The following is a 27,500-nucleotide window of genomic DNA, read 5'->3' as shown; positions in this document are numbered from 1 at the left end:
CAGTTACATAACACCTATGGCTTTTGGAACTCAGCCCGATTGCCTGTATGTGTGTACACATCTTAAGCAATGTGTCACCCACTAGAGAATGAAGAGTGCTTGAAACTCCGCATGTCAACATCTCCGGCCAGTGCCACACCCAACAAAATGCCCAAGAAACCGTTTCCACATCAACACCGTATGAAAAAAATAATCTACAACTACGGGTGTAACGGTACACAAAAATTTCGGTTCGGTACGTACCTCGGTGTAGAGGTCACGGTTCGGTTCATTTTCGGTACAGTAAGAAAACAACAGAATATACATTTTTTTGGTTATTTATCTACCATATTTGTAAACAAAGGCTTCATCCTTTTAACATTTGGAACACTATAATAATTCTGCCCACGTTAATCCACATTAAACTTCCTGAAGTTGTTGCTTTGATTAAATGAAATGACAAAACCTTTCTTCTACATATAAAAAGTGCAACATTAAACAGTTTCAAGTCAACTAGTCATGCTTAATTTATTACAGCATTTGGGAAGCCTTGATTTTTATTATGTAAATGTTATATTTTTGTCAGCATGTGATAGCAGGGACCCTGCCATTCAAAACTAGGCTGCTACATTACTAATGATCCATGTAACTATAGCTGAAAAATAGTACAATAGCAATAGGAGAGACTATTCATCCCTGAACACCATGGAGTTCATATTAGTTCATGTGAAATAACAGACAGACAAGGCTTTGCTGCCCCTAACACACACACACACACACACACACACACACACACACACACACACACACACACACAGCAAAATGAGCTAACGTTACGCTAAAAGCTAATTAGCCTTCACCTTTAAGCCAGAACTGCGAGCGAGCTGAGCTGCAGTTTAAGTTTTCTATAAGGTCAACGGGCTTATAGTGATGCTAGTAGTAGTCGTGACTTGGAAGTGTTTAGTATAATTTGGGGAGAGTACGCTGTCCGCTGCTAAACATCTATCCGCATTGACTACATCGCTCTGAATACGCACTGCTGATTGGCTTTGTATGTAACCAATCAGATGGTTGTGTGGGTGCTCAGACCAGAGGCAGAAAGCAGAGCAGCTTGTTAAGACTTAAGCTTACAGACTCGTTTGATACACCTCCGAACCGGACCGAAACCCCCGTACCGAAACGGTTCAATACAAATACATGTACCGTTACACCCCTATCAACAATCAAAGGAGATAACGTCCGCAGTAACCGACCACATAGTGAAGGACATACACTATTTGATTTCCTGTCATGCAGCTCAGTTTTATTTGACACTTATTGAAATATCTTGTGTGACATCATGCACAAAAGTGCACTTTATTTGTTTTAAACTATTGTAGTGGCGTTCTGTACAAAAAGTGCACTTTAATTTAGTGTTGTTTTGATATGTCATCCTAGTGACATCATGCACAAAAGTGCACTCATAGCTTGTTTTAAAATGTCTCTGACAATCTTGCACTTTCTGTTTTGGAAATGACATGAATGTTTGTGCCACTGCTTGATAACTGTTTCATAAATACACTTTTAGTTGTGATTTCCCTCTCTGCATGAAAGTTTAAAAGTAGCATATATGAATGCAGTATGAAGAATGTTTGAATGTAGACACATAGAATCATCATACTGCTGTGATTATATGCATCAAGTGTTCATTCAAGGCTAAGGCAAAATATGGAGATATATATGCTGTATCGTGACATGGCCTAAAAATATCGAGATATTAATAAAAGACCATATCGCCCAGCCCTACACCTGTATGATAAAGTAGAACAAAGCAGGCCTTCTCTCAGATCCAACATCAGAGACCTCTGACCTCTCTCCCCCAGATGGGCTATGGTTCGCGAGCGCTCCAACTGCTGCAGATGTACTACGAGGGCAAGTTTCCCACTCTTGATGAGAACGACACAAAGAACAACGAAATTACCACAGTCAGCAGTGAGGTACTCCAAACAAATGCACGACAGTACAGTCAAACATTGTTTTTATTTTATACCGACATGGTTATTTTCCGGTTTTGTGGCTGATGTGGTCCTGATGGCTTCATCTGGCCAGGATCTTCAGCTCTCACTGAATCAGTTCGCAGCCGAGTGTGAATGGGATGAAAATCAGCACCTCCAAGTCAGAGTCCATGATTCGCGCCCGGAAAAGGGTGGAGTGCCATCTCCGGGTTGGGGAGGAGACCCTGCCCCAAGTGGAGGAGTTCAAGTACCTAGGAGTCTTGTTCACGAGTGAGGGAAGAGTGGATGGCGTGATCGACAGGCGGATCGGTGCGGCGTCTTCAGTAATGCGGACGCTGTATCGATCCGTTGTGGTGAAGAAGGAGCTGAGCCGGAAGGCAAAACTCTCAATTTACCGGTCGAACTATGTTCCCATCCTCACCTATGGTCATAAGCTTTGGGTCTCGACCGAAAGGACAAACTCACAGGTACAAGCGGCCCAAATGAGTTTCCTTCGCCGGGTGGCGGGGCACGTCCGACCGGTAGGAGGCCACGGGGAAGACCCAGGACACGTGGGAAGACTATGTCTCCCGGCTGGCCTGGGAACGCCTTGGATCCCCCGGGAAGAGCTGGACGAAGTGACTTGGGCGAGGGAAGTCTGGGCTTCCCTGCTTAGGCTGCTGCCCCCGCGACCCGACCTCTGATAAGCGGAAGAAGATGAATGATGAGAACATAGTAATTGGATTTAATTTGTTTCTTATTGCTTCAGTTTTCTTACTATTTGTTTTTTGTTAAACCATTTAGAACGGATAATTAACAAAAAGGGAGGTTGGATAATAATAAGAATAATAATTAATTACATTTGTAATGCACTTTACATTTGTTAAAATCTCAAAGTGCTACAAAGTATAAAAAGAAAGGTAAAAAAAAAAGTTTGAATATATAATAGAAAAGTTAAATAGAAATAACATGAAAAACACTAAATAAAACTTAAAAACATAGAACAAATAGAAATAAAAACATGAAAGCACTGGATAAAACAGATAGGCAAGCAGTGCTTATAAAAACAATAATAAATAATGAATTACATTTGTAACGCACTTTACATTTGTTAAAATCTCAAAGTGCTACAAAGTATAAAAAGAAAGGTAAAAAAAAAAGTTTGAATATATAATAGAAAAGTTAAATAGAAATAACATGAAAAACACTAAATAAAACTTAAAAACATAGAACAAATAGAAATAAAAACATGAAAGCACTGGGTAAAACAGATAGGCAAGCAGTGCTTATAAAAACAATAATAAATAATGAATTACATTTGTAACGCACTTTACATTTGTTAAAATCTCAGTGCTACAAAGTATAAAAATAAAAAAAATAAAGGGGATAAGTTGATTGGCCACACTAAATGGTCCCTAGTGTGTGAATGTTGTCTATCTGTGTTGGCCCTGTGATGAGGTGGCGACTTGTCCAGGGTGTACACCGCCTTCCTCCCGAATGCAGCTGAGATAGGCTCCAGCGTCCCCAAAAGGGACAAGCAGTAGTAAATGGATGGATGGAAATAAAAATAGAAAGTTAGAATATAAAATAAAAAATGAAAATAGAAATGAAATCATGACACACACTAGATACACACTAGATAAAACACAAACATAGATAAAAATAGAAATAAAAGCATGAAATCACTTGATAAAACAGGCAAGCAGTGTATTTAAAAACAAGAAGGCAGAAAAATTAGATAAAATCTGTGCTAAAAAGGTGGGTTTTTAGTCCCTTCCTGTGGTGCTCGAAGATGGTCGGTGAGAGCGTTCCAGGGTTCAGGTGTGGTCCAGCAGAAAGCCCGGCGGGTTTGTCCTGAATTACAGTTCAGTCTACAAGGTTGGACTGTAATTCATGTCGCACTGTAAGAGGAATAAAAGGAGACACCGACCATGTTGTCTTTGAAATGGCAGGCAGTCACGCTCCTGGAGGAAGTGGTTACTCCACGTAAGGAACTCCCGCCTCTCTTGCTGAAACTGAGTGAGAGACCAGCTGAGCGACTGGACTATTTAGGAGTCTCCTACGGCCTCACCACACAGCTGCTCAAGTGAGTCCGTGTCAGCGTGGAGGAAGGCATGTCTTCTTCTGTGTTTTCTTATGTCGTTTTTGTCTTTTGCAATCTGACAGGTTCTGGAAGAAAGCAGGTTATACTCCAGTCTACTTAAGACAAACACCTGTGAGTTATCTATTTTTTTTCTCTTTCTACTTTTTAAGTCAACAAGATATGTTCCATAATGCACACTTCACCCACTCTGCTCTTTAAAGTAATTTCCACCACACCAGTTGAGTTTTAAGCAAATCACCCATCAGCTGTCATGTGCATTATGTCCAATCTGACACTTGAAAAGACAACCGCAGTCAATTAATGACCTTCAAGTCATTAGTCGTGTTCTCTCTTGGGGCGTTCCAGTTCGATGTTTACCCCCGAAACAATACCGATATTGGAGCCATGAGTGTTGGCCGAGCTCAATAGAAATCCGATACGCACTGCAAACAGTCAGTGTTCAAAAACAAGAAAAAAAATACAAAAATGAGGGGTATTTTACTTGAACTAAGCAAAATGATCTGCCAAATAGAAGAAGAACATTTAGCTTGTCAAGACTTTCCAAAACAAGTACAATTAGTCCAGCTCAATGAACCCAAAAATACCTTTTCAAAATAAGTATACTCACACTAATAACAAGTGCACTTTTCTTGATAGAAAAAACAAATATGAGACCTTTTTGCTCAGTATGTTGAAAAATGTTCTTAAATGTTCTGAAATTCTAGTGCCATTACCTTGACATAACATACATTTCTTGACAATTGCAATCTTATACTAAAACTAGTGTCTTTTTCTTAATGGAAAAGCAACAAGGCAACCGCTTGTTCCTCTTGGGGTCTCCTTGCCACTCAGGCTAATCATATGCTCTAAACATGCATTTTCCCGTCCATAACATGACATCATCGTGCCAAGTGCGGCCTCGTTCAGTCAATTAGTGCGCAAGGAATATTATTTACAGTCCGGCCCCCGGCCAAATTTTTATTAAATTGTAATTTTGAAGAATTTATCTGAATGTGCATGAACTATTTTTGTTCAAAATTGTTTGAAATGTTAAATATTGAAATATTAACTGTCAGTTAGCTGTACTGTGCCAACTGTACTACTATATGAGTGTGTACTTTCTACTGTTTAATTGAAAATAAAACAGCAAAGTCCATTTGGCTGTCATCTGTTTTAATTATTAGAGACATTTGTGTCAAAGTCATGATTTGAAATAAGAAATTTTTACTTTAAGAAGCAGTTTAATACTTGAGTATTGATGATACAGCTTTGCAACACTTGATCTTCTAGTTTCAAGCATGTTTTACTCAATATAGCTCATCATATCTCAGCAACAAGCTGTAATATCTTACATCATTTAAGACCAAAACCCTTAAAACAAGTAAAACACTTAACATAAAATCTGCTTAGTGAGAAGAATTATCTTATCAGACAGAAAATAAGCAAATATCAGCCTTATTTGAGATATTTCATCTATTAGATTTTAGTTTTTGCAGTGCGATATCAGCAAAGATTGTTGTTTAATAATTTATTATTTTGTGGTGTGGAATGTTACAAAGGGTTTGATCAAGTGAAATTACTCAAACAATGGTGTGTATGAACAACATTTATCTCAAGCACAAGCTTTTATTATTTTGTAGTATTGGATGTTAGAAAAGGTCTACTCAAGTGAAATTACTCATAGAAAACACTAACCTTATGGCTTAAAAGTACATCTATTAAAGGTTGGATCAAGTAATATTAGTGGAAGAGAGAACAATGGTTGGTATGAAAAACTCTAAACTTATGAAAGATTTATGCTCTTGAAGTGGTGTGTTAATTTGTGTTTTGGAAACACCTTGTGGTCTCAATAATTCATTAAATCAAGGGCATGAAGCAGAAAGTTGAAGTAGGGCTGGGCGATACGGCCTTTTATTAATATCTCCATATTTTTAGGCCATGTGCCGATACAGCATATATATCTCCATATTTTGCCTTAGCCTTGAATGAACACTTGATGCATATAATCACAGCAGTATGATGATTCTATGTGTCTACATTCAAACATTCTTCTTCATACTGCATTCATATATGCTACTTTTAAACTTTCATGCAGAGAGGGAAATCACAACTAAGTCAATTTACCAAAAAGGTATTTATTAAACAGTTATTAAGCAGTGGCACAAACATTCATGTCATTTCAAAACAGAAAGTGCAAGATTGTCAGACATTTTAAAACAAGCTATGAGTGCACTTTTGTGCATGATGTCACTAAGATGACATATCAAAACAACACTACATTAAAGTGCACTTTTTGTACATAACGCCACTACAATAGTTTAAAACAAATAAAGTGCACTTTTGTGCATGATGTCACACAAGATATTTCAATAAATGTAAAATAAAAATGACCTGCATAATAGGAAATCAAACCGTGTATGTCCTTCACTATGTGGTAGGTTCCTCCGGACGTTATCTCTTTATGTTGTTCACTATTTTTTTCATACGGTGTTGATGTGGAAATGGTTGGTTGGGCATTTTGTTGGTGTGGCGCCGAACGGAGATGTTGACATGCAGAGTTTCAAGCAGTCTGCATTCTCTAGCGGGTGACTTTTCAAATGATGCTACAAATTAGCAGTAATGCTACTTTTTGTAGCAACGCTTTTGCCGCAAACTTGACGTATTACGGTCGTCTGTTCAACATTTTCCCGCTCTAAGCCAAACCACCGCCAGACAATGGACGCCCTGCTGTTTTTTCTCGGAAATTAATCATTCCTTCATTTGTTACCAGATTCGCACCTTCTTTCTCTCATATTACAGCTCGCTCCGCTAGCATCACAGCTAACTTTGCCAATGCGAGGGCGTATGACGTTTCATGCGCGACAGTATGTGACGTATATACAAACCCTGTTTCCATATGAGTTGGGAAATTGTGTTAGATGTAAATATAAACAGAATACAATGATTTGCAAATCCCTTTCAACCCATATTCAGTTGAATATGCTACAAAGACAACATATTTGATGTTCAAACTCATAAACATTTTTTATTTTTCAAATAATCATTAACTTTAGAATTTGATGCCAGCAATACGTGACAAAGAAGTTGGGAAAGGTGGCAATAATTACTGATAAAGTTGAGGGATGCTCATCAAACACTTATTTGGAACATCCCACAGGTGTGCAGGCTAATTGGGAACAGGTGGGTGCCATGATTGGGTATAAAAGCAGCTTCCATGAAATGCTAAGTCATTCACAAACAAGAATGGGGTGAGGGTCACCGCTTTGTAAGCAAATTGTCGAACAGTTTTAGAACATTTCTCAACGAACTATTGCAAGGAATTTAGGGATTTTACCATCTATGGTCCGTAAAATCATCAAAAGGTTCAGAGAATCTGGAGAAATCACTGCACGAAAGCGATGATATTACGGACTTTTGATCCCTCAGGCCGTACTACATCAAAAGCTGACATCTGTGTGTAAAGGATATCACCACATGGGCTCAGGAACACTTCATAAAACCACTGTCAGTAACTACAGTTGGTCGCTACATCTGTAAGTCCAAGTTAAAACTCTACTTTGCAAAGCCAAACCCATTTATCAACAACACCAAGGAACGCCGCTGGCTTGGCTGGGCCCGAGCTCATCTAAGATGGACTGATGCAAAGTGGAAAAGTGTTCTGTGGTTTGACAAGTCCACATTTCAAATTATATTTGGAAACAGAGGACGTGGTGTCCTCCAGAACAAAGAGGAAAGTAACCATCCAGATTGTTCTAGGCGCAAAGTTCAAAAGCCAGCATGTGTGATGGTATGGGGGTCTATTAGTGCCCAAGGCATGGGTAACTTACACATCAGTGATGGTATGGGGGTGTATTAGTGCCCAAGGCATGGGTAACTTACACATCTGTGAAGGCACCATTAATGCTGAATGGTCCATACAGGTTTTGGAGCAACATATGTTGTCATCCAAGCAACGTTATCATGGACGCCCCTGCTTATTTCAGCAAGACAATGCCAAGCCACACGTTATAACAGCGTGGTTTCGTAGTAAAAGAGTGCAGGTACTTTCCTGGCTTGCCTGCAGTCCTGACATGTCTCCCATGGAAAATGTGTGGTGCATTATGAAACCTAAAGTACGACAGCTTATCCTATCTTTGTTTGTGAATTACTTAGCATTTCATGGAAGCTGCTTTTATACCCAATCATGGCACCCACCTGTTCCCAATTAGCCTGCACACCTGTGGGATGTTCCAAATAAGTGTTTGATGCGTATTCCTCAACTTTATCAGTATTTATTGCCACCCTTCCCAACTTCTCTGTCACGTGGAGCTGGCATCAAATTTTAAAGTTAATGATTATATGCAAAAAAAATAAAGTTTATGAGTTTGAACATCAAATATGTTGTCTTTGTAGCATATTCAACTGAATATGACTTGAAAAGGATTTGCAAATCATTGTATTCTGTTTATATTTACATCTAACACAATTTCCCAACTCATATGGAAACGGAGTTTGTAAGAAGGTGCGCTTGTTTTAAGTCTATGGGAGGAGAGACAAGAAAGAGTGAGAAAAGCCTGCAGTGTAATGCCCGCAGCTGAAAGCAAATGCGTGAGAACATATAATACTCACAAAACAGTCATTTTCTCTATTGTACAGAGACAAACCTGCGATATATCGAGTATATTCAATATTATCGCCCAGCCCTAATTGAGAGTGCTGTTAGCTCGATGGTTGCAGTTTTGCGCAACATTTGGCAGTGCACTGTATTTATCTGTAAAAAACGTACAGTGTGAACGCTTATACGCACTTATTGTCAGGTTCCAACACCGAACTTTCTATTAAACGAGACAACAAGCAAGGAATTAAACAGACAGCTTTTGATTTAACTCATGAGGAGAGCGCATGTGTGCCTGCACCCTCGTACAGCGTCACACCACCGCTCTGAGGAGGGAGCACCACGCCTCTATATTTATTTGGGCATTTTCCGATTACATAGCTGCAGCTACTGACATAAACATCTGCCACACTCGGTCATAAACAGTTCAAAGAAAAGGTGTCTGGAGCGGTGTCGGGTTTGACCCCTCTCTGCTGTGCAGACCTCATCAAAGAAACCGACACCTCCACGTCGCATTCAATTGCACACAGTGGAAGTTTACAAGCGGCTAAGATTAAAGACCGCCTTTGTCTTCTCGCAGAGCGACCTCAGCTCATAGGAAAAGATGTTGTGTGATAACTTATATACAATTATTCCGACAGTAATTATGGAATTGCATGAGTTGGTAGAGAGCACATTGTGACAGGTTGTCTTGTATCAAAAATGACGATCACAATCACTAATTTGACCATACCTATTTTCCAATGCTACACATTTCTCCTCAACCACCATTATTTCACTTTAGCCCCTCTCCCGGAAGTGTGAGTGGAAGTGTGCCAGTCAAAACACAGCTTTAATTTATCGACAAGAAGTGGAAGCGACTATTTTCTATCCACAGCAGACACTCGTATTGATGCTTGTTCTTCTTGTAGAACGACCTGACGGGAGAGCACTCGTGTGTGATGCTGAAGGAGCTGACCACCGAAGAGGAGCAGAGCCCGTGGCTGTCTGCATTCTGGCAAGGTCAGTATTCACATCCTGTCTTACCGCTACAATTTCAAATGACATCACAACCGCCTCATTAGCTATGCGCGGTGGTCCAGCCAGCACCTGTGCTCAATGAGTACTCGGTGCCATTTGGCCTTTCTCGAAGAACAACGCCCAACCCTTGCCTTGTTTTCGGCTGTACGAAGCCTTCAAATCACAAAAATGAAGGGGTTCCTCAAGGGGTAACCAAGAAGGGCGGGAGAGTGCAAGATTTTAGGAAAGACGACGAGAAAAGTGGCGTGCATTCCAGTTTGAGGGAACTGAGTTGAAAAACACACAAGTTTGCAGTGATCACTTTGTCTTTTAATATAATTTGAATATGCTTTCCTCGTTTAGTATTTCCCATTGAAGTATTATTTTTATGTTTTCTTTATTTTTATTTTTTAACAAAGCAGAAAGTCAGGGTCAATGATACTTTGTCAGGAAAGGTACTTTACTGACAAAAGAAAGGTCAGGTTTAAGCACCGAACTTTTTATTAAACAGAACAAGAAGAAAGCAGAGACAGATTTCAATTTTGCTCATGAGGAGAACGCCTGGAGCTGCACACTCAGTTACAGTCTCCCTCCATGCTCTGAGGTACAGCCCCCATTCCCCTCACCCCATTTTATTCAGGACTTCCCTCGTTACATCGCTGAAGCTGCTTCCAAAGGGAGGGGTCACATATTACGCAAGCAGCTCCAGTAGACACAATATGTAATTATTCAGAATGGAAATGTGCCAAGCCAGGTGATTTCGCCCGGTCTCCGCGTTGAGGTACTTGGCTGTTAGCAGGCTGAAAGACACAAACAGCTCTGCAGCGAGGCAACTCCTAACTTGCAGTGGAAGATAACAAGTTATTTGCCTTTAAGCGTAAGAGTTGTGTGATAATTATTCCAACAACAACCATCCTCTAGTTATTTAGTACACAAAAGTGTCAGAGTACACATAACAGGACAACAAATCATGCTGATGATGTGGTAATTAGTTTATTAAATTAAAAGTTAAAGTAGCAATGATTGTCACACACACACTAGGTGTGGTGAAACTATCCTCTGCATTTGACCCTTCACCCTTGATCACCCCCTGGGAGGTGAGGGGAGCAGTGAGCAGCAGCGGTGGCCGCGCCCGGGAATCACTTTTGGTGATTTAACCCCCAATTCCAAGCCTTGATGCTGAGTGCCAAGCAGGGAGGTAACGGCTCCCATTTTTTTATTAGTCTTTGGTATGACTCGGCTGGAGTTTGAACGCAGGACCTACCCATCTCAGGGCGGACACTCCACAGCCACGCATGTATGTTGTCGGGTGCAAGCAGTCGATGTTCACATGGACGCAGAGTTAAATCATGAAATGCAACCTTACACATCCAAAAAAAACGTGCGAATTTAGCCGTGAGAATCTTAATACCATTTTCCTTCAGGCAGCCTCACACAAAGAAATTGTAGACATTATATATATATATATATATATATATATATATATATATATATATATATATATATATATATATATATATATATATATATATATATATATATATATATATATATATATATATATATATATATATATATGTATATATATATATATATATGTATATATATATATATATATATATATATATACATACATTAGATTAGATTAGATAGTACTTTATTCATTCCGTCAGGAGAGTTCCTTCAGGAAAATTACAATTTTCAGCACAATCCCATTCAAGATCAGACAAACATTACAGGGAGACAGACAGGATCGCTGACGGGTCTGTCGGCTTCCAGCGCCCCTTACAAAAAAGGGGGGGGGGGGGGGGGGGGTGGTACAAAAAAAATAGAAGATTAAAATAAAAGAAAAAAAAATTGGTCTTAGCCTAGGCCCTGGAGTGGGGGTGCAGACTGAGGCCAAGGGAAAAAAAACAACAACTCATAGCCATAGTGTAAGAGGGAAACATCAAACATCAAAGAACACAGAGGACATTAAAGACATTAAAGCAGCAGATACAACCAGACACTTCTACATACATACATACAAACTCTGTTTCCATATGAGTTGGGAAATTGTGTTAGATGTAAATTTAAACAGAATACAATGATTTGCAAATCCTTTTCAACCCATATTCAGTTGAATATGCTACAAAGACAACATATTTGATGTTCAAACTCATAAACTTTTTTTTTTTTTACAAAAAATAATTAACTTAGGCTGCAACACGTGCCAAAGTAGTTGGGAAAGGGCATGTTCACCACTGTGTTACATCACCTTTTCTTTTAACAACACTCAATAAACGTTTGGGAACTGAGGAAATTAATTGTTGAAGCTTTGAAAGTGGAATTCTTTCCCATTCTTGTTGTATGTAGAGCTTCAGTCCTTCAACAGTCCGGGGTCTCGGCTGTCGTATTTTACGCTTCATAATGCGCCACACATTTTCCATGGGAGACAGGTCTGGACTGCAGGCGGATGTACATACATATGTATATACATACATACGGATGTACATATATACATATGTATGCACATACATATGTATATACATATGTATGTATATACATATGGATGTACATACATATGGATGTACGTACATATATACATACATATGTACACACATACATACATACATATGTGCGTACATACATACATACATATGTATGTATACATATATACATATGTATGCACATACATATGTATATACATACATATGTATATCCATATGTATGTATATACATATGGATGTACATATGTATGTATATACATACATATGTATGTATGTACATATATACATACATATGTACATACATACATACATATGTGCGTACATAGATACATACATATGTATGTATATACATACGTATGCATGTATATACATACGTATGTATGTATATACATATGTATGTATATATGTGTGTATATACATACGTATATACATATGTATGTATATACATACATTATGTATATATATGTATGTATATACATACATATGTATATATGTATGTATATACATACATATGTATATACGTATGTATATACATACGTATGTATATACATACGTACGTACATACATACATATGTATGTATGTATATAAATAAGTAAATGATAAATGGGTTGTACTTGTATAGCGCTTTTCTATCTTCAAAGTACTCAAAGCGCTTTAACACTTTTTATGTATGCATTTATTCATGTATGTATATACATATGTATGTATACATTCGTGTATATATACATACATTCATATGTATATATGCATACAAATGTATGTATATATACATACATACATACATATACATGTATGTACAGTATATACATACATACACATTAGTATGTATATACATTAATATGTATGTATATAAATACATATGTTAACTGTAGAATCAAATCTTATCAAATTGTATGTACACTGTATTGAATCTTATGAATTTGTTAGTACACTGTATTGAATCATATGGGTTTGTTCATTGAATGTACCAAATCGTTATACACTGCATCTAATCTTGTCGTGCATCACAAAGAGAAGTCCAGCCATACAACTTGTGTGTTCAAATGTTAATAAATGTTTAAAAAATGTACATTTGAATTCAAAATTTAACACTGAATCATCCATTTTTTTCTCTTTTCTTACACCTCTGAGTTTAATTTGCAATTATTCTATCGCCCAGCCCTAGTTTGGGGTCATTGTCCTGTTGGAACACCCGACTGCGCCCAAGACCCAACATCCGGGCTGATGATTTTAACCTGTCCTGAACATTTTGGAGCTAATCCTCCTTTTTCACTGTCCCAGTTAGTCTCTGTAAAGCAGCAGTTCCATTAGCAGCAAAACAGGCCCAGAGCATAATACTACCACCACCATGCTTGCAGTAGGCTTGGTGTTCCTGGGATTAAAGGCCTCACCTTTTCTCCTCCAAACATATTGCTGGGTCTTGTGGCCAAGCAGCTCCATTTTTGTTTCATCTGACATCAGGAGATCAAAGATAATACCATTTTATATCTAAATGTTGTCTCTCATCCAGATTTCCGCCGACGCTTCCTGTCCCTGCTCTCCTTCCAGTTCTGCAACTTCCCCCCCAGCTTGGCCCTCAACATCCTGCAGAACAAGAACGCCAAGGAGGCCGTGAGCAGTAGGTGCCCTGCAGAGAGCGTCCCGGACCTGTCGTAGTGGTCCTGACCCGAGTCTCTGCTCCTTGCAGCCATGAGCAGCTCGCAGCTGGCGGTCCACTTCAGTCCCTACGACCTCAAGCGCCTGGAGCTGTACTCCCGCAGCATGGTGGACTACCACCTCATCATGGACCTGGTCCCCAGCGTGGCACGCCTCTTCTTCCTCAAACAGCTGGGTGACCTCTCCTTGTCGGCAGCACAATGCGTAAGAAGGCCCCCCGCCCTGATGTGGTTGTGCTCCTCCCCGCCTGTGTCGACACTCATGTGTGCCTGCCCGCTCTTCTCCAGGCTCTGCTGCTGGGCTTGGGGCTGCAACACAAGTCCGTGGAGCAGCTACAGAAGGAGATTGACCTCCCCAGCTTGCAGCTTTTGGGGCTCTTCAACCGTCTCATGCGCAAGTTTGTGCAAGTAAGACATAAAAGGACACACAAACACAATTCAGCAGCTATTTTTATTACACTACAGTCGTCCCTCACAACTTTGTGCTTCAATTATTGCACTTTCACCACATGCTGGTGTTTTAAGCGTATTGTGTGTGTGTGTATATATTTATTTATTTTTTGTTTAAATTAATAATTTTCAGGCAAATAATGGCATTCTCTCGATAAGCTTCAATGGTTTTTACTTCACAGGTGTACTTGAAGCTCATAGAGAGAATGCCAAGAGTGTGCAAAGCAGTAATCAGAGAAAAGGGTGGTTATTTTGAAGAAACTAGAATACAAAACATGTTTTCAGTTATTTCACCTTTGTTAATAAGTACATAACTCCACATGTTCATTCATAGTTGTGATGTGACAAAAGTAAATAGTCATGAACATAAAGAAAAGACATTGATTGAGGAGAAGGTGTGTCTGTACTGTACACCTGTCACCTGTCACCTGTCACCTGTCATCTGTCATCTGCACAGTTGTGGTCAGACACATTGAAGGTGAATTTATTTCATTTAAACTTTCATCACGTATTTTATAATTGACGGATTTAAATGAAAGAAAAACAAATCTTGAAATCTTCACACAAAGTTCAATACGTGCTTTTCATTTCTTCAGGATTGTTTTTGATTAAAAAATGGTCGCTGACTGTTTAAAGCACACAAGTCACATCTTTTTTTTTTTTTTTTTTTACTTTTGCAGGTTTTTACCAGCATTCAGGAAAAGGCCATCGAAGCAGAGATGGCGAAGACAAAAGACGTCAGCATGGAGCCAACTGTCCTAAGTCTTCAGGACGATCTAGTAAGACTGTAAAAACACCCTTAACCTCTTAAGGCCCAAGCTCTTTTTAGGGACCGATGTCTAAAAGGGACAGAGGACCCTATTGAATTTCTAGTGTTTTATTATTATTATTAATTACTATACCGCTGCCTCTTTGAGCTTCAAAACTCACCATGTTTGACACATACTTCAGGAATGGCAAAAATTGTGATCTAATCAAAAAACCAAACCCCAAAACTCAAAATTGCACTCTAGCACCCCCTCAGAAGAAAACACAAAGAACACTGCCTCTAACTCCCAGTAGGAATGTTGTAGATACAATTCCCCCTACAATACAAAAGATGGCTATAAGTATTCGGTCCCGTCCATCGCTGCTTGCAGCTTTAATTTTTTTTACATGCTTTTTGTATTTCTCTTTGCTCTTTTTGGACCCTAATTAGAATAAAAACTAAGAATCATCTTTTGATATGTACTTAGTCCATAAGTACACAAATGTGTACTTCATGTTTAGTGACAGGCTAATTGTTATTTTTACACTTGTATGTTATAGTTTTCTGACACCACCAGATGGCAGTATAAGTGTCCACATAAGTGGCCATAAGACCCCAATTCAGTAGTGTACACAATTGTGGAAATAAGAGCTAAAAAGTGCTGTCCACACATCTGGCCACTAAACCTTTTAGAGGTTTTAAATTTGGTAATGTTCCAGGTAAGATAAGCCTCCAAAGTTAGGCAAATATTTGAAGAAAGCGAACAAAGCGGCATTTTCCTGGATGTTCTTTTAAAAGCGAGTGTGTTTGGTCAGGATGATGCGGCGAAGGAGTTTGAGGAGAAACACAAGCAGGACAAAGAGAAAGTGAGAGACCTTGACCTGGAACAGTAAGTGTGGAACATCTCCTACGTGGACTTTGTTGACGGAGACCAGATTAAGTGCTTGTCCTTTTCCAGGTACAAGATCCGCGGCGACGATGAGGAATGGGACGAGGTGCTGAAGACGGCCGGCGGCACGGCCATGGTCAGCATCAAAAGGTGCCTCAGCCTCAGGGGGGTCAGCGGGTGTTGATGTGACGTGCAGACTAACTTGAGTCCACTCTGACAGTGACAAGAAGAGGAAGCTGGGCGGAGGAAAGGAGGCGTCGACCAATGGCGGCGTGGTGCACGGGAAGCAAAGGAAGACGGAAGTCCAGCACGGAAAGTTCAAGAAGAACAAACATGGCAAATCTGGAAAGAAGGGGTTCAAGTGATGTCACTTTATTAAATGATGTAGAATAAATAGACGCCTTTTTTAATGAAAATACTTTGACTTGATCATTAAGTGTTGCTTGATTGCTACAAAGATTAGGGCACATTAAAAAAGAGTTAGTAGTTTCCCTTTACCAGAACATGAGGTAAGTCGTTGGCAGAGCTGCCTGTCTTAAAAAAAAAAAGCTCATTTGAGGACCCGAGGCTGTAACTCAGTCCACTTTTGTCTCAGCTGCTGCTTGAGTGCGTCCGGTGCAAAGATGCAGTCGATGGCCTGCTGGGAGAGCGCCCACACCGCCTGCTGGTCCAGACCGAAGGTGGCCGCCGCCAGCTGATACTCCTGGGACAAGTCTGTACTGAAGACTCCCTTGTCGTCCGTCTGGCACAGAGAAGGACAAAAAAGGACCATCCTGGTGAGTAGCTCACGCACTAAATGAAGATTGTTGTTGCCTCACCACTTTCACTTCCTGCCGTCTCGTATATATATACATACATGTGTATGTATATACATACATACATGTGTATGTATATACATACGTATGTATGTATATACATACATACATGTGTATGTATATACATACGTATGTATGTATATACATACATACATGTGTATGTATATACATACGTATGTATGTATATACATACATACATGTGTATGTATATACATACATACATGTGTATGTATATACATACTTATGTATGTATATACATACATACATGTGTATGTATATACATACGTATGTATGTATATACATACATACATGTGTATGTATATACATACATACATGTGTATGTATATACATACGTATGTATGTATATACATACATACATGTGTATGTATATACATACATACATGTGTATGTATATACATACGTATGTATGTATATACATACATACATGTGTATGTATATACATACACATGTATGTATGTATATACATACATACATACATGTGTATGTATATACATACACATGTATGTATGTATATACATACATACATGTGTATGTATATACATACACATGTGTATGTATATACATACATACATGTGTATGTATATACATACGTATGTATGTATATACATACATACGTATGTATATACATACGTATGTATGTATATACATACATACATGTGTATGTATATACATACACATGTATGTATATACATACATACATGTGTATGTATATACATACACATGTGTATGTATATACATACATACACATGTATGTATATACATACGTATGTATGTATATACATACGTATGTATGTATATACATACATACATGTGTATGTATATACATACGTATGTATATACATATGTATGTATATACATACATGTGTATGTATATACATACGTATGTATATACATATGTATGTATATACATACATATGTATGTATATACATACATACATGTGTATGTATATACATACGTATGTATATACATATGTATGTATATACATACATATGTATGTATATACATACATATGTATGTATATACATACATATGTATGTATATACATATGTATGTACATACATACATGCTTATATATGCATATGCATATATAAGCATGTATGTACATACATACATGCTTATATATGCATATGCATATATAAGCATGTATGTATATACATACATGCTTATATATGCATATGCATATATAAGCATGTATGTATGTGAATACATAGGTATGCATATATATACATATGTATGTATGTATGTTTTCACATACATATGTATGTATATACATACATACATACGTATGTTTTTACATACATATGTATGTATATACATACATACATACGTATGTATGTATGTACATACATGTATATGTATGTATGTACTTATGTATGTACATACATACGTATGTATATACATAAGTATATACATATGTATTCATATGAATACATATGTATGTATATACTTATGTATACACATACATATGTATGTGAAAACATACATACATATGTATGTGAAAACATACATACATATGTATATATATACATACATATGTATTTACATACATACATGCTTATATATGTATATGCATATATAAGCATGTATGTATGTGAATACATATGTATGTATATATATACATATGTATGTATGTTTTCACATACATATGTATGTATGTTTTCACATACATATGTATGTATATACATATATATGTATTCCTATACATATGTATGTATAGGAATACATATGTATTCCTATACATACATACATATGTATACACATAAGTATATACATATGTATGTATATACTTATATATGCATATGAATACATATGTATGTATATACATATGTATGTATATGCATACGTAGGTATGTATATACATACATATGTATTTACATTCATACATGCTTGTATATGTATATGCATATATAAGCATATATGTGAATACATATGTATGTATGCATTGACATACATATGTATGTATATACATACATATGTATATACATACATACATATGCATGTATATGTATGTACTTATGTATATACATACATACGTATGTATGTACATAAGTATATACATATGTATGTATATACTTATGTATACACATACGTATGTATGTGTAGAAACACATATGTATGTATGTATGTGCATACGTACGTATGTATATTATACATATGTATTTACATACATACATGCTTATATGTATATGCATATATAAGCATGTATATATGTGAATCCATATGTATGTATATACATACATGTGTATGTATATACATATATACATACATATGTAAATACATATATATGTATATGAATACATATGTATGTATGTTTTCACATACATATGTATGTATGTATACATGTATGTATGTATGTACATACATATGTATATACATACGTATGTACATACATACATATGTGTGTACATACGTATGTACATACATACATATGTGTGTACATACGTATGTATATACATATGTATGTATGTACATACATATGTATTCATATACATATATATGTCTTTACATACATATGTATATACATACGTATGTAAGTATATACATATGTACATACATATGTACGTGTATGCATGCATATATGTATGTATATACATATGTATGTGTATACAAATGTAAGTATATACATACATACATACATATATACATACATACATACATATGTATGTATATACGTATGTATAAACATACATATGTATCCACATACATATATAAGCATGTATGTATATACATGCACATGTATGCATATACATACATGTGTATAAACATACATATGTATGTATACATACATATGTATATACAAATGTATCTATATACATATATATATATATATATGTATATACATATGTATGTATATACACACATATGTGCATATGTATGTATAAACATATATGTATATACATACATACATATGTATTCTTATACATACATATGTATGTAAAGACATATATAGATGTATGTATGTATATACATACATTTGTATATATAGACATTTATGTATGTATATAAATACATACATACATATGTATGTGTATACAAATGTAAGTATATACATACATATGTATATACATAGAGTGACGTTGTCTGTGACGTGTTATATGGATTGTACCATCAAGAGTTGTCAGGTCCAACACTTTACCTTACTAGCCTGTATAAATCAACCATTTATAAATACACGTCAGTAGGCTAAATGAACCTCTTCAACATAACATTTAACTATGTATAATGTAGCGGCTGGCAACGGGGTGTTAGCCAACTTTGGCTGGGGGGGGGGGGACTTCCGGGAGAGATAGGGAAGTTACGTTATCGACAGGAAGTGAGAGTTCGTGTTGTCCTGGGAAAAGTTTTAGAGACATGAGAGCTGATGTGTGGTTGTATTATCTTGTGCAATAAAGACAAGAAAAACAAAGAAGTTTTATGAGCCTACATTCCTGGAATTATTGCAATATATATTTCCCAATTGGTACATATGTATGTATATACACAAATAGACATATGTATATACACAAATACACATATGTATGTATATACATACATATGTATATACATATGTCTTTACATATGTATGTACATACATACATACATAAATATACATGCATATATACATACATATGTATATATATACATGCATATATACACACACATATGTATATACATACATATATACATACATATGTATATATATACATGCATATATACACACACATATGTATATACATACATATATACATACATATGTATATATATACATGCATATATACATACAAACATGTATATACATACATACAAGCATATGTATATAAATACAAACAAGTATATACATACATACAAGTATTTACATACATACAAGTATGTACATATGTATAAACATACATCCATATGTATGTATATACATATGGATGTACATATGTATGTGTATACATACATACATATGTATGTGCGTACGTACATACATACATATGTATGTATATACATATGTATGCATGAATGTATGGAAATAAGTAAATGATAAATGATAGTGATTTAGGGCTATATAAGTAAACATTGATTGATTGATTGAAATGGGATGTACTGGTATAGCGCTTTTCTATCTTCAAAGTACTCAAAGCGCTTCGACACTTTTTATGTATGCATTTATTCATGTATGTATATACATATGTATGTATGCATATACATAGGTATGTATACACATGTATGTACAGTATATACATACATACACATTAGTATGTATATACATTCATATGTATGTATATAAATACATATGTTAACTGTAGAATCGAATCTTATCAAATTGTATGTACACTGTATTGAATCTTATGAATTTGTTAGTACACTGTATTGAATCATATGGGTTTGTTCATTGAATGTACCAAATCGTTATACACTGCATCTAATCTTGTCGTGCATCACAAAGAGAAGTCCAGCCCTACAACTTGTGTGTTCAAATGTTAATAAATGTTTAAAAAATTTAACATTTGAATTTAAAATTTAACACTGAATCATCCATTTTTTATCTTTTCTTACACCTCTGAGTTTAATTTGCAATTATTCTATAGTTGGCTTCCAAGACATTAGTTTCAGCTTTCAAAAACCAAATTTGAAGGCGTTAAAATTGCCATGTAAAATGGCTAATGATAACAAGTAGCATGTCCATAGCAAATCCAAAGTAAATTAGCATCGAGCTAGCGCCTTTTGAAAAATAGAGCCTCACTGTACTTTTGAGCGCCTTCTTTTTGCTTTGTTGGCATGGAAACTTGTAACATTACCTAAAGGGAGTTTAGCTGTGAGTACTTGACCGCTGGTAAATCTGCAAGTGGACGTGACATCAGCAGCAATATATGGCAGTTTGATTGGGCATGAATTGATACCTGGTAGTGCTGACGGTAGGTGCCTCTAAAAGTAGCAGATTTGAAAAGAAGTGTGTCAGGACTGGTGCTACAGGAAGTAGTGGGAACTCACACAGATGACACTGGGGTGCCCCAACTGGTACCAGTACTTGAAGTGGTGCTGGGAGTAACACGGCACAGTTTGGCCTTTGATGTTGGAAGTCAAGCAGAGCTCTGGAGGGGGAAAAAGTGAGGAGATGTCGAAGGATCAATAAACAGCCCGACTGCTCGTCAACTGTCTTGCCCTACCGAGAGGGATGTTGTTCTTGGTCACTTTGTCCACCAGGCTCTGAGATCCGCCAACGTCGGGATGTAGAAAGGTGCCGTGACCGATCCTGTCCGGAGGGAGACCAAGGAGCAACTCGGACTCCTCGCGCTGGGACGCCACCTGCAGGAGTTGAAGTCACCTCTTATTCCACACTCAGCCAACACTCCATGACACACACACCTGTGTTCAGGGTCATCCAAACCTTTGTTTCCACTGACTAATAATTGGTGCCATTTGCTCTTAATTTGCACCCGAGCAACGTCAAAAGGTGACTGCTGCGTTCCTTTCTGTAGAACATCTTTTGCCCAGACTGCCTTTTCAACTATCGAACTCTTCCTGACTCTTTAAAAAGTATATCTGCACTTGTTACTTTCAAAAAAACAACAAAACTGTGGCGAGTTGAGCAACAATCATGTTCTCATGTTAGATAGATAGATAGATAGTACTTTATTTATTCCGTCAGGAAAATTACAATTTTCATGTTTACTTTGTACTCATTTTTACTAATTGTTTTTTTCATCTAGTCTGCACTTTGTCCGTGTTATTATTATTGTTTTTTAATCTAGTTTGCACTTTGTATTACTATTATCATTATTATCAACTTATCTTTGCCCTATTCTTTTTACTTACCTATTTTAATGATGTTGGATCTGTGGTGGTGGTGTTGGGGACAAGTGCTGTAAATTAGCTTTGACTACAAACACTATCATGTATATATATACATATCTATATACACATATATATACATATATATATACACACATATATATATATATATATATACAGACACACATATATATATGTATTTATATATATATATACATATACACACATATATACATATATGTATATATATATTATATATATACATATTATATATATATACATATACGTATATATATATATATACACATATATATATACATATATGTAGATATATATATACATATATGTATATATATATATACATATACGTATATATATATATACACATATATATATACATATATGTAGATATATATGTATATATATATACATATACGTATATATATATATATATACACATATATATATACATATATGTAGATATATATATACATATATGTATAGGTATATATAAATATATATATATATATGTATATATATACATATATGTATATATATATATATATGTATATAACATGACTGAGTTTTTAGCATTAGGAGTGTCTCAATGCAACTTTTTTAATCCCGATACAATATCGCAATTGGGGCCCTAAGCGTGGGCGGGTACCAACATTAATCCGATACAGTATCAGCAGGAATCATACATCATTTTATAATGTTGTAGTGTGGGATGTTGGAAAAATATTGGATCATACAAAATTACCCAGAGAACAATAAAACACTTTCCTTATAACAGATTTACACTTTTGAAGAGGGTTGTTGTTAGTGTTGTGGTAACAATAAATAAGTAAAGCTCATGGCAGTAAGTTGAATGCTGCGGACACGTTTGTTACTGGATACTTTGAAATAGCCTTTGGAGACGGTAACTATAATTATTTGATACTTGTCTATATTGACTAATGTGCTGTTTTATACTGCAATATTGTTCAATTAAAAAAATGTATCCTGTATGTTTAGCTTGTGTGCTCTTGTGTGCTTATCTGTTGTGTAGCTGCTAGCTCCCGGTAGCCTATAGCTATCATATTTACCTTTTGGAAATGGCTTCAGTAAAATAGAAGAAAAGACCAACATTGTGTTTTTTGTAAAACATCCGGATGTTAACTGTCCAGCTTTTAGGACCCACCCGATATCATCAAGTGCTTTTTATTTCTGCTGATATTGAACCGATACCCGATAGCAATATCAGATTGGGACATCCCTAGCTAGCATAGAATTAGTACATAGATTACATATACCAGGAATTGATTAAACAATTTGAAAAAATTATTGGGGTGTTACCATTTATGGTCAATTGTAGGGAATATGTACTGTACTGTGCAATCTACTAATAAAAGTTTCAATCAATCAATCAATAGCCACATGGCATGTGTGCTAATAGCAACATTAAACACATTACAATAACACACCATGATTTTCTTTTGAAAATAAATATTAAAGTAGGTAACATTTAACCCCCATTGGTCATAGTTGAAATAGTATCCAACGTACAGAAAAATCTGAGTGACTTTTTGGAGGGGATGATTGAGAGAGATACTGTTTAACAGGACTGAGTAAAAAGCTAGTGTAAACTATAATTGGGTGTGAGTTTTCCTTGCCCTCATGTGGGCCTACCGAGGATGTTGTAGTGGGTTTGTGCAGCCCTTTGAGACACTAGTGATTTAGGGCTATATAAGTAAACATTGATTGATTGATATGTGAAAATTATAATATTTCTGAAGGATTTCAATCATATTTCAAGGCAAAGTCTAGTTTTAGGAAGCGAGGAAAGGCAACAAATGCTATTTTTCCTGTGTTCAAGAAAGTTTCAATTAATCTTTTCAGTTGTATGTATTACAAATGTAATGTGCAGGACACTTTGCCTAGAAGTAAAGAAATATTTGTTCATTGATTTATACATTTGATTATCTGGAGACGCAAACGGCACAGATGAGTTGAGCTTGGTGTGTGTTTGAAAGTCTTACTTCTGAGAGGTGCAGCGACAACTTGAGTCCACCGTTCTTGGCTCTCTGCAAGGCAGGCAGCAGGTCTTTGCCGTGGCCCACCTGAGGAGAACAAGTTGGTGCTCCGTCAACTACTGCATCTACAGCTGGCGGCTGCCAGTAGTGCACTTATACCAACACGATACATCAACAAGCATCCTTTACTTTTGGAATAATTCACAACTGATCTATTTGAATGTTACTCCAAATAAACGCAAGGTCTTTCTGCTTATTTTGCAAGCGTGACTATTTTTTCTCTGTCCCCTTATTGCGGGGCAGACTGGCTCGTACATGCACATGCATGCTAGAGTCCTCCGCTGATGCCATTTCTAATAAGAAGTAGCGTATAGTTCTAATTTAAATCCGTCAGTAGACATACTATGGCTGACGGGGAACAGATGCAGTCAAAGTGGGCTTGGCCTGGAAGTAAATAAGACCGCCTGTTAATGAAGTGAATTATATTTATATAGCACTTTTTTCTCTAGTGACAAAGCGCTTTACATAGTGAAGCCCATTATTTTAAGTTAGATTTTTTAAAGCAGTGTGGGTGGCACTGGGAGCAAGTGGGTGAAGTGTGTTGCCCACGGACACAACAGCTGTGACGAGAATGGCAGAAGTGGGGATTGAACCTAGAACCCTCAGGTTGCTGGCACGGCCGCTCCAGCAACCGAGCCACGCTGGCCCAAAGAGACAGTCAGAAAGCGGCTTGAAAAGGGTCTACGCGGCATTAAAAAACACTATTATTTGTTATGTACACAACAAGGAAGTGTATTAAATGTCGAAAAATCTAATCTGAACACAATCCCTTTAATTTAAGAAGGACTTGTGACATTTAGTCATTTTATAAAAAAACATCTTGATAAAAATGCTTCATATTTATATCTTTTTTTCTCCAAACGCTCATGTAATAAAGATAGACAACTTGCAAACCGTTGGATCCCCGCTCAGGTCAAGTCCAACCACCAGCCCATCAGCGGACAGCATGAAGTCCTCAGCCAATTTCACCGTCTCCATGGCAACCTCAGATCCATTCCTGCGGTCAATGGCCACGAGGAACCTTTAGGGGGAAAAAAAACCTTAAAGAGGACCTTGGTGACTCATAAATGTTACAATGTTGGATGTTAAACCTGCCAGAGTGTCAAATCACAAGGTTCATTCATACTTAGTTTGACATTAACTTAAGCTCGCTGAAGAAATTAAGAAACAAAAAAAAAAGAGGATAAACTATTATTTTCATCCAATGTGCATCATAAAATCGACATGCAGTGACAAACGCTGATTTTTTTGAATTTTTTTTATTTTTATGATTTACTGTATTTTTCAGATTATAAATCATTATAAGTTATTTTTCAGAGTTTGGCGAGGGGTGCGATTTATGCTGTGGAGCGACTTATGTGTGAAATTATTAACACATTACCCTAAAGTAGTTTTTTTACACACACGTCAACCAATACAAATTTGGCGGGGGCGGGTCATGGCAGAAGTGCATTGTGGGAAAAAGATGCTACCTGCTACTACTTCTGTACTTATTCAAATGGATGATTTCACCAGGAAGTGTTTTCAATGTAGATGAAATCCTCCTCGGTTCCGGTGAACACCTGTTAGCACTGGCTCACATTTACCTGACCTCGATGTCCACGCCCTCCTCTTTGCACTGCTGGATGGCTCCTATCACGGTTTCCACATAATTCTTCTTGTTCAGCCCTAAAAAAGAAACAGTATCCGCCCATGTTGGTTCAAAAGCATATGCCGATTAAAGGAGAACTGTACTTTAAAACACAAATGTTGCCTCTGAAGAGTGCTTGAAACTCTGCATGTCAACATCTTCCTTCTGTGCCACACCCCCAAAATTCCAAAGCAACCATTTCCAGATCCTACAATTACAGTGACTAGAAAATGTTAGAAAATTATATCTTGGAACGTAAAAGGCGCAAATGAAGAGGTGAAACAAAGAAAAATTCTGAAGCATCCAAACAATCTTTCTACTGATATTGTCTTTCTACAGGAAACCCATTGGAAAACTGAACATTTTAAATATTTGAAAAAAGGATGGGTCGGTGAGCTAGCTGGTGTTGGACTGTCCTCCAAAAGATCTGCTGTTGCTATAATGTTTAATACAAAGATTAACAATATAATAAATAGCATATTTTTAGATCTAGATACAATTATTATTTGCCATATACTGTATTTCATAACAATACCACACTGGTAAACTTATATGCACCCAATGATAATGATAACAAACTTTCTTTCTTTGGTGACGTGGAGCTCAAATTGTCTTCTGCATTCGACCCATCCCCTTGATCACCCCCTGGGAAGTGAGGGGAGCAGTGGGCAGCAGCGGTGGCCACGCCCAGGAATCATTTATGGTGATTTAACCCCCAATGATGCTGAGGGCCAAACAGGGAGGTAATGACTCCCATTTTTGTAGTCTTTGCTATCACTCGGCCGGGGTTTGAACTCACAACCTACCCATCTCAGGGTGGAAAATGGAACCACCAGGCCACTGAGTAGATTGCACAGTACAGTACATATTCTGTACAATTGACCACTGAATGTTAAACACCCCAATAATAATCAATTCATGTTAGATATTGAAATCATACTTGCCAACCCTCCCGATTTTCCCGGGAGAGTCCCGAATTTCCGTGCCCCTCCCGAAAATATCCCAGGGCCACCATTCTAACAAATTTCTCCCGATTTCCGCCAGGACAACAATATTGCTACACCAACCTTCACTGGGCGCCGTTTCCGGCCGGACAATAAAAACGGTTACACCTCAAAGTCAAGCGCGGCAATTAGAACAGAAGAAGAAGAACTAAGCAGAAGAAGAGACATGGCGACGACGAGTAAAAAGGAGTACGCTTGCAAGTTCCAAAATGATTGGAAAAAATAATTTTTCAGTAGAAGCATTTAAGTCTCATCTTAAAACTCATTTTATACTCTAGCCTTTAAATAGACACCCTTTTTAGACCAGTTGATCTGCCGTTTCTTTTTTTCTTCTCCT

The 27,500-nt window shown here is 36.9% G+C and overlaps 2 protein-coding genes across 3 annotated transcripts in view; one reads left to right on the top strand and one right to left on the bottom strand.

Moving 5' to 3' along the window:
• The window catches only part of nat10 (N-acetyltransferase 10), a 53,110-nt gene extending 36,834 nt beyond the window's left edge, over positions 1 to 16,276 (top strand). Inside the window, exons 19-29 of the mRNA XM_061917718.1 lie at positions 1,842 to 1,955; positions 3,905 to 4,038; positions 4,119 to 4,167; positions 9,541 to 9,631; positions 13,629 to 13,736; positions 13,806 to 13,978; positions 14,062 to 14,181; positions 14,904 to 15,002; positions 15,787 to 15,860; positions 15,930 to 16,010; positions 16,081 to 16,276. Of these exons, the coding sequence (XP_061773702.1) occupies positions 1,842 to 1,955; positions 3,905 to 4,038; positions 4,119 to 4,167; positions 9,541 to 9,631; positions 13,629 to 13,736; positions 13,806 to 13,978; positions 14,062 to 14,181; positions 14,904 to 15,002; positions 15,787 to 15,860; positions 15,930 to 16,010; positions 16,081 to 16,225 (1,188 nt within the window). The 3' untranslated portion in view covers positions 16,226 to 16,276. The remainder of the gene's footprint in view (positions 1 to 1,841; positions 1,956 to 3,904; positions 4,039 to 4,118; positions 4,168 to 9,540; positions 9,632 to 13,628; positions 13,737 to 13,805; positions 13,979 to 14,061; positions 14,182 to 14,903; positions 15,003 to 15,786; positions 15,861 to 15,929; positions 16,011 to 16,080) is intronic.
• The window catches only part of LOC133563549 (adenosine deaminase-like protein), a 20,536-nt gene continuing 9,252 nt past the window's right edge, over positions 16,217 to 27,500 (bottom strand). The window contains exons 5-10 of one of the 2 annotated variants that reach the window (XM_061917724.1): positions 26,116 to 26,197; positions 25,420 to 25,550; positions 24,476 to 24,556; positions 21,830 to 21,968; positions 21,654 to 21,754; positions 16,217 to 16,602 (exon numbers count right to left, since the gene is read on the bottom strand). In XM_061917724.1, coding sequence (XP_061773708.1) covers positions 16,436 to 16,602; positions 21,654 to 21,754; positions 21,830 to 21,968; positions 24,476 to 24,556; positions 25,420 to 25,550; positions 26,116 to 26,197 — 701 coding nt within the window. In that variant the 3' untranslated portion in view covers positions 16,217 to 16,435. The remainder of the gene's footprint in view (positions 16,603 to 21,653; positions 21,755 to 21,829; positions 21,969 to 24,475; positions 24,557 to 25,419; positions 25,551 to 26,115; positions 26,198 to 27,500) is intronic. The other variant, XM_061917723.1, reaches the window with a different exon arrangement.

This window comes from Nerophis ophidion, linkage group LG12 (genome assembly GCF_033978795.1).
Source record: "Nerophis ophidion isolate RoL-2023_Sa linkage group LG12, RoL_Noph_v1.0, whole genome shotgun sequence".
NCBI classification, from domain to species: Eukaryota; Metazoa; Chordata; class Actinopteri; order Syngnathiformes; family Syngnathidae; genus Nerophis; species Nerophis ophidion.
The sequence above is the reverse complement of the archived record's forward strand: the minus strand, read 5'-3'. Positions and strand labels throughout refer to the sequence as shown.